This window comes from Chaetodon auriga, chromosome 8 (genome assembly GCF_051107435.1).
Source record: "Chaetodon auriga isolate fChaAug3 chromosome 8, fChaAug3.hap1, whole genome shotgun sequence".
Classification (NCBI taxonomy): Eukaryota; Metazoa; Chordata; class Actinopteri; order Chaetodontiformes; family Chaetodontidae; genus Chaetodon; species Chaetodon auriga.
Genome location: NC_135081.1, coordinates 10,669,914 through 10,687,536, shown reverse-complemented (window position 1 = coordinate 10,687,536; position 17,623 = coordinate 10,669,914). Strand labels below are relative to the sequence as shown.

The 17,623-nt window shown below is 40.0% G+C and overlaps 1 protein-coding gene across 5 annotated transcripts in view; it reads right to left on the bottom strand.

Annotated features, from left to right (window-relative positions):
* Positions 1–17,623, bottom strand: part of LOC143324561 (CUB and sushi domain-containing protein 3-like) — a 223,280-nt gene that overhangs the window by 133,175 nt on the left and 72,482 nt on the right. For all 5 annotated transcript variants that reach the window (XM_076737169.1, XM_076737171.1, XM_076737170.1 and 2 more), the window contains 11 exons: positions 16,878–17,002; positions 16,269–16,390; positions 13,908–14,011; positions 13,114–13,226; positions 12,587–12,769; positions 11,560–11,886; positions 10,773–10,967; positions 10,211–10,349; positions 7,378–7,565; positions 3,505–3,693; positions 1,072–1,188 (listed from right to left, as the gene is read on the bottom strand). In XM_076737169.1, the coding sequence (XP_076593284.1) occupies positions 1,072–1,188; positions 3,505–3,693; positions 7,378–7,565; positions 10,211–10,349; positions 10,773–10,967; positions 11,560–11,886; positions 12,587–12,769; positions 13,114–13,226; positions 13,908–14,011; positions 16,269–16,390; positions 16,878–17,002 (1,802 nt within the window). The remainder of the gene's footprint in view (positions 1–1,071; positions 1,189–3,504; positions 3,694–7,377; positions 7,566–10,210; positions 10,350–10,772; positions 10,968–11,559; positions 11,887–12,586; positions 12,770–13,113; positions 13,227–13,907; positions 14,012–16,268; positions 16,391–16,877; positions 17,003–17,623) is intronic.

The window sequence follows — 17,623 nt, the reverse complement described above, 5'->3', positions numbered from 1 at the left end:
TTGTCTTACATGGCAAGAAACATGAACTGATGAGAGGAGTTAAACACAGATTGGACATTGAGGCGGAAATTATAAAATACTTAATTAAATTTTTATAGTGTCAACATCTCAGGATGGAGGGATTGTTGATAAGTCTGCGAGACTTCAACCAACAAAGGCGACTCTAGAGGAAAGTGCTTCACAACACGATCAATTTTAAATGTATAAAAAGTGCATTTTGGAAGACAATAAGAAAATATCATGATAATATATCTAAGTGCTAGAGCATCGAGATAAGCTCAGTGTACTTTTCAAATGAATAAGAATGGCTCGGAGAACTGGTCACTGCTCACTTAACTGCTGGCGAGAGGTCTGATAACAGAATTTAACTAATTTAAAAAAGAATGATATGTGAATAAAACTGGGATACCAGAATTTCATTACCAGGTGAACCACTGAAATGCCAAATCTATTAAATGAGGAGGGTGAAAAATGGATAAAATGCAATATTCTTCGAACATTGTAAAATCCTATCCAACTGACAATGTTTAAAGCAGTCTACGGTACACAAATAAGTAACAGTGCAGATCAAGAAGACCTTCAAATTAAACTGAAATCTCAGATACCAGAGCACGCTTTATGAAAGGAAGCACAGAGTTAATTTTTGAATAAACGAACACCTCAGAGTGTAATATCAGTCTGGCCAGTGGCCATCCATGAAAAAGCAAGTGCATTTAAATGATCTTTGCTGAAGTAAAATATATGCCCTACTCACTTCTCACTTTATAATAATAAATCCCTGTAATGTTCTTGGAATCTGTGGAGGGGGCGTCTTCTTAATTTATAGTTTCATAATCTGGCCATTGTTAGGACTATTGAGTGTCACTGTGGTAAGGACTATAGAAATAATCGTGCTGTTACTGAGGTGCAGTATGTGAATGAGTCCCGCAAGCACAAAATAAATATATTTCTTAAATTAACATATCTATAGTTTAAGAGTTCCTGAAGTAAAAGAAAAAAAAGTATTTTCGTATGCATTGAATGTATGCTTGGATGCTGAAGTATAACATTATCCTTCTGGGGTTTTCCTACCTTTTCCATGGCTGACTTCTACGCTCCACGTACAGTTCAGAGAGTTAGGATACAGCTCCGGGTAGCCGGGTGATAAGATGATCCCTCCAGGTCCCCTGATATCCCCACCACATGATGCTGAATAGAGAGGGGAGATAATGAATGATAACTGTTGCTGGAAAAAAAAAAATGAAAATTGCAAATGAACCAATAAATCCTTCACCTGAAGACAGAGGAGCGATTTAAATGAATAATGCATTTGAGTCATATCACATCCTGTCCTGCTATTTTTATGAGTACCTGTAATTCTGCCAACACAATGTTTTTTTTTTTTCTCCCTCTCTCTCTCAAAACCTGTCCAACTGCCAGGACAATAAATTATTCATTAAATTCAGTTATCTATCCATACTTTCCCCTCTCCTATAGTATCGTCACCTGAAACACATTGTCAGAAAACATGATTACCCATGAAATTTATTTACAATTCACGAACATATTCAGCGGATTAAAGCATCTAGTTTTTAATTTTGATTGTGACTTCGAAGTGATTCTGAATTTCTTCCAAATAGAAGCACCCCTGTGCTGCGTCCAACTACTTCAGTCGGGTTGGGAGGATAATCCGCTTGTAACCCACCGTGTAGTCACAGTCGAGGTGATCGGGAGCGCTATCGAAAGGAGCAACACTCATCGTCACCTCAGTAATATGACTCTCACGCATGTTGACGATTGACAAACACTCACCTGCCACAAAGCCCCTTATCTCATCAAAGGACGTTAATGAGATAAATCTCCACCGTCATTGGCTGCTGAGGACCGGGAGGTTAATGTTATATCCATCTGGAGATTAACTGGTCTAACTGGATAATGCTCAAACATGCAATAGATCTCACATGCTGTCGTTGTGCTTAAACTAAAAGGTCATTTCACCTTAAGGGTATTGCTTTTTAAAAGTAGCATTTTTGAAGTCTGACATGATCTTTTTTCTTTTTCTTCTTTCTTTACGTCGATGTGTGTGGGTTTCTGTACGTGTGTTCTTGACTGGCCTGAATGGCCTCAGAGTGATGTTCGAGCCAAGCGCCCTGATGCCTTCCTGAAAACAGCGATCTTGACAAATATTAGAAGTAGAACTCTTGCGCATGCACATATTTTCAAAGTAATGAATGTCAGATGATGTTTTGGAGGATCACTGAGATGCCTGAGGCTCCACAGCTGCACACACCCACCCCCCTCTTATCCTCTCTCCTTCCACCCTTGGGCTCTCAAGTGAGCACAACACATCAAGGCCTGAATTCTTACCCACCAACAAAATTATATCAAATATTTTATTAATGAGCCAAAATTACATAAAGTCATTAAAAGTGGATGAGTATGCTTGGCAAATGATCTACTTTAGAGGCTCCATAGGCAGAGAGCCAAGGCATTTGGCACCAGTCTGGCACACACCTAGGCAAGAAAATGCTCCAAGATATAAAACGTTTTCCAGGACGACCACTGGGCTGAAGCTGTATAGCACGGTACTGTATCATATGCACGATATGGTGTTCCCAGCTGACCCTTGCATGCATTTTGTTCGTTATATTCTTTCAACTCAGTGATCCGTGACTAAGAGACTTCATTCACGGTTTGTGCCCTGCAACAATAATGACTACAATTGTCCTTCAGTGTGCTTCTAAACAGCCCAAAGAGTTAAAGTGTACAATCAGGAAGACAAAGAGATTGGAAATGATCAGGAACATGCTGAACTTCATGCTTTGGGATTCAGTATAATCTGTCTTCAGTATAACATGATTCATAACACCCCAAGTAATTTGCTCGCACAAGGACAGGGTCTATTTGTTGAATGAAAAGCATTCTGACAAGCGTCTGTTTGGTTAGTTAGACCTGCTGTGGGCTACCCATAGTCGCTTATCATTGTGTTGTTACCTCTTGCCAGCAAGGCCATATTGTTTTTGTTTTTTTGTTTTTTTTTCGAGGCTTGAGAATAAATACAGCAATGGCAGCAGCTGCTGTAAGAACCTTTTGCAAAATAAACTTGGAGACCTCTTGCCAGTTACTATTGGCAGCATCTTATTCAGTACTGGGGGCTAAAAGACTCTATACATACTGTGTGTACAAATAGGCTATTTATGTGTATTTTCTCAAAAAACAATACTTCAAGTCATAACCAGGTAAATAATCAGATGTCCTTTCAATGACTCACATAACACTCTAACACATTCATGTTAGAATGCATCAAAGACAACATGCGTGGTCGTTGTATTTTGTGGTCATTCAGCTCTTATTTCAGATGGTATCGTCTAGAGTCATTTAAGAAAATACAATCCAAAATTGTATGACACAGAAAATGAAACATTTCATTAGCATTGACTCAAAATAAAACTGTGATGTCATGTATTTCATGGATGAGACTGATGCCTGATGTGGAAAATGTGACATTAAGTGTGCTGTGTGTACCATCACAAGTGGGCAGCGGGTGGCTCCAGAAGTGGTTCTTCTCACAAACCAGCGGCTCCTCGTGACTCAGCCTGTACCCTGGGTCACACTGGAAGGACACCGTGGAGCCGATGGACAGGTCATGGCTTAACCGTATGCCATTCACCGGGACACCAGGATCCATGCAGGAGTATGTGTCCAATGTGACCACTAGAGAAATTCAAATCAAACAGTTTTTTAATCAATATGTGTCATGACAACTGAATTCAGCTGCTGTTGTATTTGATTTTTAATAGCCAGTCCACTTTGCTCATGAACTGCACATAGTGTCTAGTTTTTTGGTAATCTAGATTGCTGTCTGTTCCTGTGATGGGAGATGATGATTGCAAGTCACACCTTCATTGTGATGTGTCATGTGGACTGTGCATTTAATACAGTAATTCTGTGCAAGGGACTGCTCGTTTTTCCAGTCTGTCACACAGTATGTCCGATTCTGATCAACTATTCATGCAAATAAAATATGACTGTTGAGCGACAGAGGTAAATTAAAGTTATACAGCGTTCATGAAACATGAAATGGCATTGCAATTCTATTTTTGCAATCAAAATTTCTAGGCCACATTCATACAAAAAAGAGACAGAGCCTTTGATGTTATTACAATCGTCACAACAAAGGTAGGTCTCGGGTTGCATACATAATAGAGGAAGAAAGAACGGTTTTCAAAGTAAGAGATTTACTCTGTCTTTGATTTTGACTTTTAACTTTAAAAATGAATGCTCACTCATGCTCAGTCAAAAGTGGGAAAAATATATTACATGACGAACAAAAGATGCTGCACCGCAAAAGTGACACATTTCAGACGATAGCAAAGGCTGCTTTATGACACGATTCAGTTGAGACTTTGAAGACAATTGCACTATTGCATTGACTGCTGCGATGTTTGACGGTTCTTTCTGAATAACCTTGATAGAGTTGTCGTCTCCTCTGGTGTTAAAAAAAACAAAGTTTCATCCTCTTGCTATCCTTTTTTTTTTGTTTCATATATGCAAGTCAACCACAGAGAGAAGGTCAGATGGTGGAAGGCAGATGTTACGGGTGGTGAGGAGGAGTACAGGGCACTGGTTTCGTGGAGTCGACTGACCTCGGTGACACTGCACAAATATACTTGCTCATGTTCTATGCATGTTCAAACACCACTTCTGGTGTTCATAAAGATATTTTTGTTCACTGGTTTTGCTCAAAGAATGAGCTGATTGCTCAGTAATGCCAGCTCCTTCTTAATCTTAAGTGATGCAAGCTGCAAGGAGATGCCCCCGTTTTTCCTGTGATTTCCAGGAATACCGTTTGGATACCTTCCAAGTAGGGCTGCTTTTGAAGCACTAAAAATATGCAGATTTTAGGCAATGACTGGCAACAGTTGTGTAAGCAGTTATCAGGTCATCCTTGGGTAGGCTATTCTAAGCTAGGATTATCCGAACCTGTATTTTTAGCTCTTGCTTTTGCTGTTTTGCAATTGAACATGTAAGCATTAAGCAGAAAAATGGCTGTGGTCTGTCTCTATATCTGTCCATTCATATTTTCAGAGCATCCACACAGACCGCTAGTATGATATCACTGAAAACACCAGTTTAGAATGAAGCACATCTGATGTGCAATAGATACCAGAGATTGCTTGCTACTTGAATCAAACTGTGAGGATACATATATTTTGTATTACATTTTTTTTTTTTTTTTTTTTTAAAGAAGGCAGAGAAGATATCAACAAAGCTGCAAGGTGAAACTCGAAATCACCTTCTGTTCTTTTTCGGAGGTGTCCAGGGTCTAGTCTATTTTCTGGTGCTGTAGTAGTTTAAGGTGACTGACCCAATCAGAGGACTTAGACATGTCAGCAAATAGTATCCTGTTCATTTTGGGATGTCTGGCATCAGTGACTGTGAGTCCAGCAAGAAGTGGATTTAAAGGTACAGCACACAATGTGAAATTTATGTAATTTTGCACCAGCACCAGATAGACACACTCTCAACGGGTCAAACAGATATTGTCGATCTGAAAAAGATCAACACCTCATTGCTAGAAATTCTAATCCATTAAAAGTGTAGTTCTACTGCATGGCCAGCAGAAGTTACCTTTGGCCATGTGGTGCAGCATTATCAACAAGAAATGGCAGTTAAGAGTGTTACCCAATCACATTATATGGTTTATGAGCTATAGATTACAGTCATGAACATTAATAATGTATAACAGCCCAGGCTCACTGATGATTCATGTGTGAGTGGGGCTCTTCCTTTGTACAACTTGTCTTGCTCTCCTCCAGTAATACATTGCGTAAGAAAACTCGTTCACATGTTAGAGAAGTAGAGCACTCATTGATCACTGCCTCCAAGGCGCAGGTATATGGTGGGAAAAAATAGCAATAATAATAAAAGGAATGGTGAGTGAAATTACAGAAACAAAATATGTGGCCCTAAATATGTATGATTTGACAATATTTTGTAGTTTTTTGTAACTGAATAGATCTAAATTATCCATTGCATACAAAGGATACAGTGCAATGTTTTGCGCCTCAGTTTATTCACAGGATAATTCCCAACAGCTCTACTTTGTAAGACCAATTTTACAAATGAACTAGGCTGGCTTTCCCTAAAGCATTTCAGCAATAAGATATGCCCTAAATCGCAATGGAAGAAGCTAATATGATCTTACTGTTATTGCTTTTCAATAGCCTCATCAACAAAAGAGAAATGCACTTGAGAGTGAAACATAATAAGACAAAGGCACTTGTGGTCTGCTTTCAGTCAATAATACAGACATAATAACAAACTCAGTCTTATGAATCACATCTGAGTGACAACGGTAATGGCGCTAGTGCAAACAATCGTGAAAATAGATCACACTATGTCCAGAGTATTTTTCTATTTGATTTTTCAAAGACTACAACTCCATGCCTAATAATGTGGAAAGAAAAAAAGTTTACAACTCAAACCCCCCTGAGAAGATTTTACCCAGGCGTAGTTCTTCAGAGTATTCGATTATGTACCTCTGAAGGTGAATAGTTCTCTTTCCTCTGCCAGATTCACTCACTCCGAGCTTGCATGTTTACACTAGGGTCTACCGTTGTGCTTGACAAGGGGCAGCAAGGTCCAGGAAGACATACGAAAGCAGAACGGTGAATTGAAGGACTGGGAGCAGGTCCCTTTAAATCTGTCGTTAACATAAATCCCACAATTCCATTGAGCTCTCTGCTTTTTACTTTCATTTTTACGTTCATTTACATTTACAGTCTGCAGCACAATATTATTCAACATGGAGCAGTGATTAACATGTACAGTCAACTTTGCCCTGAAGTTTGGCTTTGAGTTCACACTGGAGCCATTCCCTCACCCCTCACACATAAGGCGGGCTGCACAACCTGATAGAACTGTGTGAGAATTAACATCATGGTAACTTAAGACTTACAAAAGCAGTGCTGACCTTGGTTTCCCTCTAAAATAAGCAATGTTTAAAATTCTGTAGTCTCATTCCTGAATTTTCTTCCCCATACATAAACTGAATAAATTTAGTTTCATCCTGAGAACCGAAGCTCAGCCAGCTTGTTATGATAATACTGGTCCTCTTGTTATGTAATCCATCCTCAACACAATTTAGTCTTCATGTATAGTTTCAGAAACTTCATGAAAGTGTTACAAGACTAACTTATATTTCTACTGCCATTACCCTCTGTATACATGGATATTTGCCATTTTTGTCTTTCATTTATTGACAAATTGAATTTAAAACTCATTAAAGTTGAAGTACAAAGAATATTTGTGCACTGTTCCAAAAATATTTAGCATTCATAAATCATCCAGTGTAATGTTTTGTGGTACATGCAGGAACCAGCAGCGTGTTCTCACCTTCGTAGAATATCTTGAAGCCACTGTTTGATCGACTGTTATCAGTGGTGAAAAGCAGATAGAGAAAGTTACTGCTACTAAACAGGAACTGAGGGACCTGGGTTCCATTAAACGAGCCGATCAGAGGAGAGAGCAGGTTGGGACCGTCGTGCACTTCCAGGAAGTCGTAACTGAGCTCCGTCTGAAACCTTAAAAGTAAAGAGAGCAGAGAGAGGGAGGTGCGGAGCACACAATTACTTGTATTCTAAACAATACTGCTTTGACAGATTCGAGGGTTTGAGGCTATTCAGTGTCTTGTGTCTGCACAGAAAACAGTCTAATTTTGAGGAGATAAATGAGAAGCAGTAGTGATCTAATCATTGCAATAGTATGAGATCAATGAACTTGGAAATTTGACATAGTATAGATCTGTGGTCACCCAGTGACATCAGCTCGAGGTCCAATATCACTATCAATATTGTGGGAAAAATGCCATCAGAATTTTTCAGCATGAGAAAATCCACACATCTTTATTTTACATTATTAACTTTGGCCAACTGAGAAATAAATGCACAGCCTCTGTAGGAGCAAAAATTATGAGAGGCAGTAAATTCTGTGGGGAATAAAACCACCAATGCTATATCTCTGCATGTGCATTGTGTCAACTGTCTATTTTCTGACCAGAAGGACATCTGCCTAGCATTTATTTCAGGATGTGAATACAGGACCCATACCTATTAATAGTGCGAGTACATACTCTGGAAATCACGCTTCTCAGTCCACATTACACCCTATTTCTTCTTGGGATGTACCTAATGCATTACCAACCATGGGTCCCAGGAAATCAACTGAAGCAGGCAAATTCAATCCCCTCTTTTTATAGCTTTGCACTCCATTTATTACTGAGCAAATAACACACATATTTAACCTTCCCATTTCAATTGGTATAATTTTGTGTATCTGAATGTCTGCTCATGTGACTCCTTTGTACAAGGGAAGAGACAACAGCAATCTCAATCGTTATCAGCCAATATCCAAACTTCCCGAAGGAAATCCTGGAATCGCATTTCTCTCAAAACATTCTGTCTTGAGCCCTCACCAGTCTGGTAACAGACCTATGCACAGTACCACCATTCTGCTGTTACATTAGTTGGAAATGATATTATTTCTTGTATAAACAAAAGGAAGCGTCGTGCTGCTGTTTTCATTGACTTCTCAAGTGCTGTCGACACAGTTGATCATTCTCTGTTTATTCAGACACTATGTAATATTGGGTTTGATTCAATTGCTTGTAGATGGTTCCAGAATTACCTTTCTGAAAGATTTCAGTGTGTCATAGCTGGAATTGTTCAAGCAGCTCTGGGCCCTGTGTTGGTTACAATTTATACTGATAATATTGTCTCTTCTCTGGGTGACTGTAATGTCCATCTATACATGAATAACATGACTCTGACTCTGCACAACTTGCTGTCGAGAACATAAGACTTTCTTTTAATGCTTTGCAAGATACACATGACAACCTCAAACTTTAACATTAATGCAAGCAAAGCAAAGTTCTTGCTTTGCTCTAAAAGAGACATTGATTTAACAGTTAAGACCTATCCACGCCGAATGGCACTGAATTTGAGAGAGCCACTGAGTATCGATATCTAGGTATTTGTGTTGATGAATCATTTAAACATCATACTGATCTGTGGCAAAACTCAAAGGAACAGATCCAGCTTACCTTTGAATTGTAGTGAAAGTATAGCTGAGGCAGTCTTTCTATTGGTCCTTGATTATGGTGATATAATCTACAGACATGCTGCTGATTCCACTCTCAAATCCCGAGACTCAGTTTATCATTCTGCCCTCGGGTTCATTACCAGAGATCCCTATGACACTCACCATTGTATTCTGTGTAACAAAGTTGGTTGGCCCTCTCTGTTACAGAGGTGTGATTAACCCTCATATCTTTTCATACATAAATCCCTTATTGGACATTCACCAGTCTATGTAGCACGTATGCTGAACTGGACCACAGGAAGTGGCAAAATTCACTCATGCTTCAAGTCACCTGCACTACCACTACTGCAGTTTCAAAGTTGTGTATAAACTCCATATATCTCAACATTATTGCAAAAGAGGAAAAGCTTTTGCAGGCTTATATAAAGGTCTGAATTGAATTGAATGAATGCAAAGAGGCATATTACCTTCAGAGTAACACCACTATCAACTGCATAAACTAGAAGAAAACTTTGGCTCATTCTAAATAAAGCAGGGCAAAAGATTTGGGCTCATTTCATGAAAAAAATCATAAGGAGAGTAGCTCTTTGTTTCTTCACAAAGGAGCGTGTCAGCACTGAGAAAGCCTTGATTATAAAATATGAACATTTTATGGTTTTGCTCCTTAATGGTAAGAAATAAAAGTGTTAGAGCAAGACTTTTTTCCTCACTGCAGCTCTCCGAGGAAGTGAGCCGGAGCCAGTAAGCAAAATAAAGAATTACTCGAGGCTTTCGACATTTTTGGAAAGTAGGTCCAGGACTGCGTTCCACCTCCTCTGACTTTCTATTTCTAACTCAGAGGCTTCCACAGCTAAGGGTACGCCTTCTGTGTCTGTGCACATGTACAGTGCATGCGTGAATTTACTTCTTTTGTGTGTGTATACGTATGTCCGTACCTGTGTTTGGTTAAGTAATGTCAGATTCAGCTGCAGTACAGTAAGTAGATATATGCACAGACAGGGACTATGTGCTGTCTCCATTTTTTGTCTGCCTCTTTGAGTGTGTGTGTGTGTGTGTGTGTGTGTGTGTGTGTGTGTGAGTGTGTATCTTTGTTTCCATGGCTGACTTGTTGCGGCACTGTCACACAAACCTGTCAAAGCTGATCTTGATGGAGCTCCCCAGCTCGGCCTCAATGACCCACTCACAACTCAGGGAGTCTTTGTAGTAGCCTGGCCACCCCGGGGAGAGGATGACACCAGACGGCCCAGAGTAGTGGCCCCCACAAGGAGCTGGAGGAACAGAGAGATGGAGGAGCGGTGGAAGGGATTGAAACAATAAAGATGTAAATTAACGATATAAATAGATCAAAGATTGGGGGAGGGGAGGGGAGGGGAGAGGAGAGGAGAAGAGGAAAATAGATGGAGAAAAGTTATTGTTTTTAAGACGATACCAGTCAGAAATCGTTTTGTACCCACATGAAAAACAATGACAGAAAATAAATGTGAATCACCAAAGGGCTGGAGTTACACAAATACCTGAAAACTGTACAAGATAAATGTAGCCCCGTTTGGGTGGATTGCATGTTCCACGTAACCCACTCACTGTTTTTATCTAAATTTCCCCTGTTCTTTCTTTCTCTCCCGAACTCAATAGCTGACATTTCTGTCCACCGACCACACATCTCCACATTACAAGCTACTGAATTTCAGTACCTTCACATTTGGGAATGAGTCCACTCCACATCACCTTGCCTTCCTCCAGATGGCATGTGATGGTGTCAGCCCCCTGCGTCTTGATGAAGCCCTCCTCACAAACCACAGAGATGGAGCTCCCCAGCTGGAAACTGTCCCCAAAGCGCCGGGCATTCAGTGGTATGCCAGGGTCAGGGCACTCATTACGACCAAAAGCTTGTAATGAGAAGAAAGAGAACAAGATCCGGTGACAAACGCTCTTGTGTGAATGAGAAATGGAGTCTTTGAGGAGAAGGGAGATAAGGAAAATGGATGTAGCTGTCCGTAGAAGAGAAGAAAAAAAAAACCCTAACAGTGGTGTGCTCTGCACACCTGGGGGTGACAATAGCCTCTGTCTTTAGAGCTCGTTGTGGCCTCGCCAGGAGAAAAGGATTACAGTGGCATTGTTTTAGGCAATCTGGCACAAGAATTAGGAACTGTATGCACTGTCCTAAATGCTGCTTTTTGTATTGATAAAGCACTTAAGCCACACCTGGGGTGCCATGAAGTACCATTTCTTCATTTTAAAAAGAACAAAAGGGCAAAGGTCGGCTTTGTGACTGAGAATGTGTATATTCACACAGATTACAGATGTTGCTAAACCTCATCCCAGCCTTTATTTTCATAAGATATAAAATGTAATTTGTTTGCACTTTACTCTTGATAATTCTTCTTTTACAGTCAGTCATGATATTTATGCGTGAATATATTTTCATACAAATGCTTTACTATGATTTGCTTGTTTGAATTCAATTCTAGAGTTCCTTACTGCTGTAGGTGATGTTGAATCCTCGTCCCGACATGGAGTGATCAGCCTGAAACTCCAGCTGCAGTACGTTGCTGTTTGACGTCAGGTGGGAAGGAACTTCTGCCCCCGAGAAGCGTCCAAGTATTGTGGCTCCTGACTGGTCCCCATCTTTGATCGTCAGGAAGTCATAGGGAGGCTCCAGGTCAAAGTCATTGAAGGCCAGGTGAATTCTGGTGCCGGGCTCAGAGATAATCAGCCACACGCAGTTGAGATTGTTGCCATAGCCCTCTGGGTAGTCAGGAGACAACACTGTCCCCATGGGAGCGGTGAAGTTGGAGAAACAGGGGACTGTGTGAGAGACAATAGTAATGATTAAAAAACTATCCCAGGTGAGGCAATTTGTTTCACAGCAACTCTCACTAGTCATGTGACAATCGACACTGCAGATTCTGCCATGACAGGATCAGGCACAAAGTTCCGTATTGAACAATGTCAGTACTGTATAACGAGCTCAGCAAACAGGAGACAGCACTACTCCCATGGGTGCTGAGTAGTTGGAGAAACATGAAACTGTAAGGGGGGGTGGAGCAGAGGAGTTAGTGTACAAAAATACAGATATACGGCAATAAAAGTGTACAGAAATACTGCACACTGTCCCAATGGACACTGTTAACTGGAAGAAACAGAAGACTAGATTTTTGTTATGGATACAGGTTAGGTGTAGTGAAACTCATAGGAGGGGTTTAGGTTGCCTTGAGAAAGGACAATTTACAGTATAATGCAGGTTTCCCTTCTCCAGGGTATTTGTACAGCTTTACAGTGTGCATCTTTCTTGTCTTTCAAATCAGCTCTTAATAACAAGGGAACCTTACGCCATCAATTTCCCGTTTTACATTGTGCTGTTTACACACAATGCACTGCATGGTCATTTAACAACCCTGTAATTAATCCTCCAATAGCTTAGTGTCACTGTAAACTTTCCAAACACGTAAGTAATTGCTTAATTTTCCGTCATGACAAAAAAAAAAAGAGTATGTATTGGACTCACATATGCAGATGGGGATATTAGCCGACCACTGATTGTTGTTCTGGCAGGTTATCATCCTCTCCCCTATGAGCTCGAATCCAAACTGGCATTCAAAGCGCAGAACATCTCCATTTAGAAAGCCGCTACCCTCTTGGTAGCCGTACAGGGGTGTACCAGGGTCACCACAACTCTCTTTGTCAATTTCTGTGGGTGGGGTGGGGAGAGGAGGAGGGAGGGATGGAAAGAGGCAGAAGCAGAGGATTAAGTCATGCCAAGTACTTTGAGGTATGTTTTTTCCTCAATATTATCTGCAAAGGTCCAGGTGAAGAGTCTGAGAGCCTGGTTAAGGAAGTTTTTTTTTAAGATGGAGATAGAGCAGAGAGTGGCAGGCAGACAGACAGACAGACAGACAGACAGACAGACAGACAGACAGACAGACAGACAGAGGGACAGACAGGGAGACAGGAAAATAGACTCCTTGCTTTACTGAATGAGACTGTCATAGACACAGACGGAGAGAGATGATATCTGCACTAAAGCCTGTGTACCTTTATAGTTGATCTTGAAGCCGATCGAGCCCACACTCTCATCAGACTGGAGATGAAGCCACATCTGATGGGACATGCTGACAATCAAGTCTGGGACAAAGCTCCCGGTCAGTCTGCAGATCGGGCATCAAAAAAGTCACCACGGTATCAAAACACATCTCTCAAACATCATCTCATCACACAGTGTTATTTCAAAAATATCATGGAAGAAGGCAATTATGAAATGTCACAAACAAACAAACAAAAAAACAAATATATATATATATGCATGCATTTCTTTTTGTTATGTATTTTTTTATTTACTTTTACCCACGCCATCTACACGGGTAAGTGATAACTCTCCTATCATGTATGATTAAATATGTTTGAGTTATGAATGCTTGCTAAGCTATTGATGTGCCAGTCTACACAAGCTTTCACTAACAAGTTAACAAGTCAACAGGTAGCGAGCTACTGACCCTAGCCTGTTCATTAGCATTACACAGCTTACTTGTTAGCTGTGTTTACATTTATTTCAAATTAGAAACATTTGTGTGTGCATTGAAAAATATTTTCGCAGAGAATCATTTATCTATTAATCAATAAATACATCTGTGAATCTTTCAGCATGCCTCATCGTGACTCATATGATTCCATTTAAATGGTGCAGTCATTGACCTCAGTTCAATGTTCTCTGCATATGAGAGCTTCACATTATCCAGTGAGGATCTAACCACCTCTGTAACACATCTGACTCAGCAATATTACAGCACAACACGCAGTATAGCCAATGAAGTATTTTATGTAATACTTACACTTGTATTATTGTTTTGGAATCACCTACTTCCCCTCCATCTCCGATTGTCAGCGAATCATACCCAATTTCTAGGTCGAACTCTTCAAAGTTGATCTGAATAACCTGCAATAAAATATGTCATTTTTATAAACCGCCCCTTTGTAAGTGTTAGCATGCAGCATGGCAGTGCAGGTGAGCATTAGCTCTCTCGCTCTCTCTCTGACTATAGGGAGAGACGTGATGACATGTTAAACAATTTGTCTGTCAACAACATTTTACAGATTTTTACAAGTACAAACTGCGAGTCTGAGAGCCCCACCATCTGCCCCTGGAGGCCACTCTATTTACACGCAACCGTACACAAGAGGTTCAAGCCGGCAGCTCTACTGACCAACATATTCTGAGGGTAATTCCAAATGACTCTCAAGTTTTATTATCAAATAACCCATCTCATCTCATTATGTGGAATTCATAATATCACTGCTCATTTCTATGTCACCGTGCTGTTAGAGACAGTGTTTCTGCAGACAGCTAAACTGAAAGAGGCAAGCTATGTGGATGAAAGCCTATGCCATATTTGATCAAACAATAATGTAAAAATTTAGGACTTTCTCCTATCTCATAATTTATGATGTGTAATATGTGGCTTAATATAACTTATTACTTTTATACCTTATGCAGAAACTACCCCTTAAACTCAAATCAACAAGGACATCAAGAGAAAATTGCAGGCAAATATAAAACTCAACTCAAATGCAATTTCTTAATTGTTTATAGAATAAGGCAAATGTCACACACCCTGCCAACTGAGGACAACAAACATCCCTAAAAGCAATATAGAAAGAGACAGCAGTGTCTCTTGCATTACTTTAGAGCATAAATTAAAAACTAAGAACCAACCATGGCACGCACATTTAAGATTTTCTATGAACAGATGTACATATCCAAACAAAACCACATCAAAGTGGCAAGAGCTGTTTACACTAATAATAATCATGTGAAATTGTGTTTACTGCAGAGACACTACACAATGAAGCCACATTATCTCAGCCTACACTTAATGAGAGGAAAGATGTAATGACACGAGTGTCACATCTGTTGATGACAGACATATGATGGCTGCTTGCTCAACCCTCGCATCCCTTTCTCTGGCCAAGGGGAGGACAATGTCTGCACAATATCCATGTATAACAGCCTCATTACAATGCACACATAAGCATAATTACCATAATAACACTAATGGACCAAGTTTCAGTGCCAAGTCAGTGGCTTGTTTGCCTAGGAGAGGGCACAGAGGCACAAAACTGTGGCACTTGCCAGTCCGAGCAAGTTCTGAATGAGTGCTAGTTGGTTAGTTATTGTTTATTAGCAGGATAGCACTCAGTTGACACCCCTGTGTATTTGACTCATCGGAATATCGATAGAGAGCCAGATTTGATGTAGCACAGCAGCAGTGACCATTAGGAAAACAGCTTTGACCTCCTCGCTTTGCTCTGGTCTCATTCAATAGTCATTTCTCTCCATTTCTGTTACCCCAGATAAATGAGGTAAATCCCGACATTGCCAACAGTCATGGTCAAACTGGTAGTCTAGTGAGACCTGAAAAGCAAGCTGCTGCAGTTATGTACATTAATGAGGGACAGCAACAATGAACTTAAGTCAAAATACATCCATATTCTATGTAACCTTTTCCCACCTTGGGAAGCCCTTGGAAAAATCGATGCATACATAAATATGTATCCAGGAAGGGAATGCCTGGACAAACACTCCACACCGCAGGAGGGGAGAGTGAAAACAAGAGGCTTTATTTGCCCATTTGTGTTCATTCTAAAACTAATGAAGGACTGTTGCACCTGTTATGAAGGCATTACAATATATTACTTGGACTCTTCCGTACTCTTAATCTTTCAGGGATTTCTTCAGCGAATTAATCAGGAAAATAAAAGACACTATTTCATCTTTATACATACCGTGTGTACAGTGATGAGAGAATTTTATAAGCACTAGTCAAGTAATTACTGTCTAATGAGATTGCAGTTAAGGATAGCAAATAGGTTTTCTCTCCGATTATTATTTTCACCACCTTTAACTGGAAGCATGGCCCCCATCATGCCTCTAATCTTTATCTACAGTATCTGGTATTGCTATCTTGGACGTAACGGCTATAAAGTTGATCTGAATAGCTACAAAAAAGTTGTACTGTGCACGGTAGCCAGAGGTAATTAGCCAACTGAGACAAGTGAAGATGAGGAAAAAATGATTTAGAATCCAAAGGCCAGTTATCGTCGGATCCTCACGTGACACACAGTAGCAGTGGGTTCTCATCAGACTTGGTCCAACAGTAAAAATACTACAAACTCCAAGAACACTATTGTACTACCTTGTTTGGGTCGCTGGCCGTGATGATCCACACACACTGGGAGTTGCTCTCATACTGGATAGGGAAGTTAGGAGATGTAAAAGTTCCCGAGGGTCCCTGTAGATTTGATCCACACGTCTTCACTGCAACAGTATAAAGATAAACATGAAGCCACAGACAATATACACGTGAACTTACAAGACAGTTTCAAAATATCCTCCATCATTTCAAAAATATATACTGCATTAATATACAGTCTACAGAATATAAATCATAGCTACGAAACCTAAAAGCCCGTCCTAGGAATGCTAAATTCACAATAAATATGCTCAGAAAGCAGAGTAATAACTCCTGCATTGTAATATGACAGAAAGGTAATATATTGTGTGCACAAGTAAAGAGAAGGTCTATTAGCTGCATTTCCATTAATCAAATTCTAAAAGGTGCTCCAGGTATTATGAAACATAGAAAAACAGGCAGAGCATTTTGGAATGGAAAAGCAGAGCGCTGCAGCAGAGGCTTTCATACATAATTAACAAAAATGAACTTTCTTCTATCTGCACAGGGCCTATATCCAGAGGCACTGCCTTAATCAAACTGTTTTATTAGCTCCTCAGAAGCCTCGCTCACCCTTGCAGACGGGTCTGTGGTCGCTCCAAGCAGCGAAGACTTCGGCTACGCGCTGGCAGGTAATCGTTTTGGAACCCTGCAGCACATGGTCTTCATCACAGGTAAATTGAGCAGTTGCTCCGATGCTGAGAAGATAACAAACACCATTAGCTGTCGAAAAAGCAATCAATTCCCCAAAAATGACTCCCGATGAAATATCAAATTCATTATTTATTTCATGCCACTCATGTCAGGTTTACATTGCACTGGTCATCAATATATCACATTCAGTAGATAAATTTGTGATTAATTTAGGCTATTTATTACAGTCCTCTGTCTCCATGCTTACAGTGCAACTGAGCTGAAAATAAAAAAAAACAATGTCCTTTAAAGTAGGGAGCATTTTTTGCACATGAACTGATAAACACCTCAAATATGTTTACATATGAATGTTCGACATGAAATATATTGAATATTAGAGCTAAGAGAGTCAGGTGAGTGATCTTAGACACATAGTGGACATGTGGAAGTCTGCTACACGTCAAAGTAAAAAGTCTGAAATTAACGATGTTTGTTTTTTCAGCCTAGAAAGCTGAATGGATGTGATTCATGAAAAAGCAGAGGCACGATGCTGAACAATATTTACAAAAATATTCTCCATGACTCTCGTAAAACATTTCACATTCACATGACAAGATTAAAGATGGGATCACAGATTTTGTTTTTGATTTAACAGAAGGTGACAGTAATACCTGGAATGTGCTGCA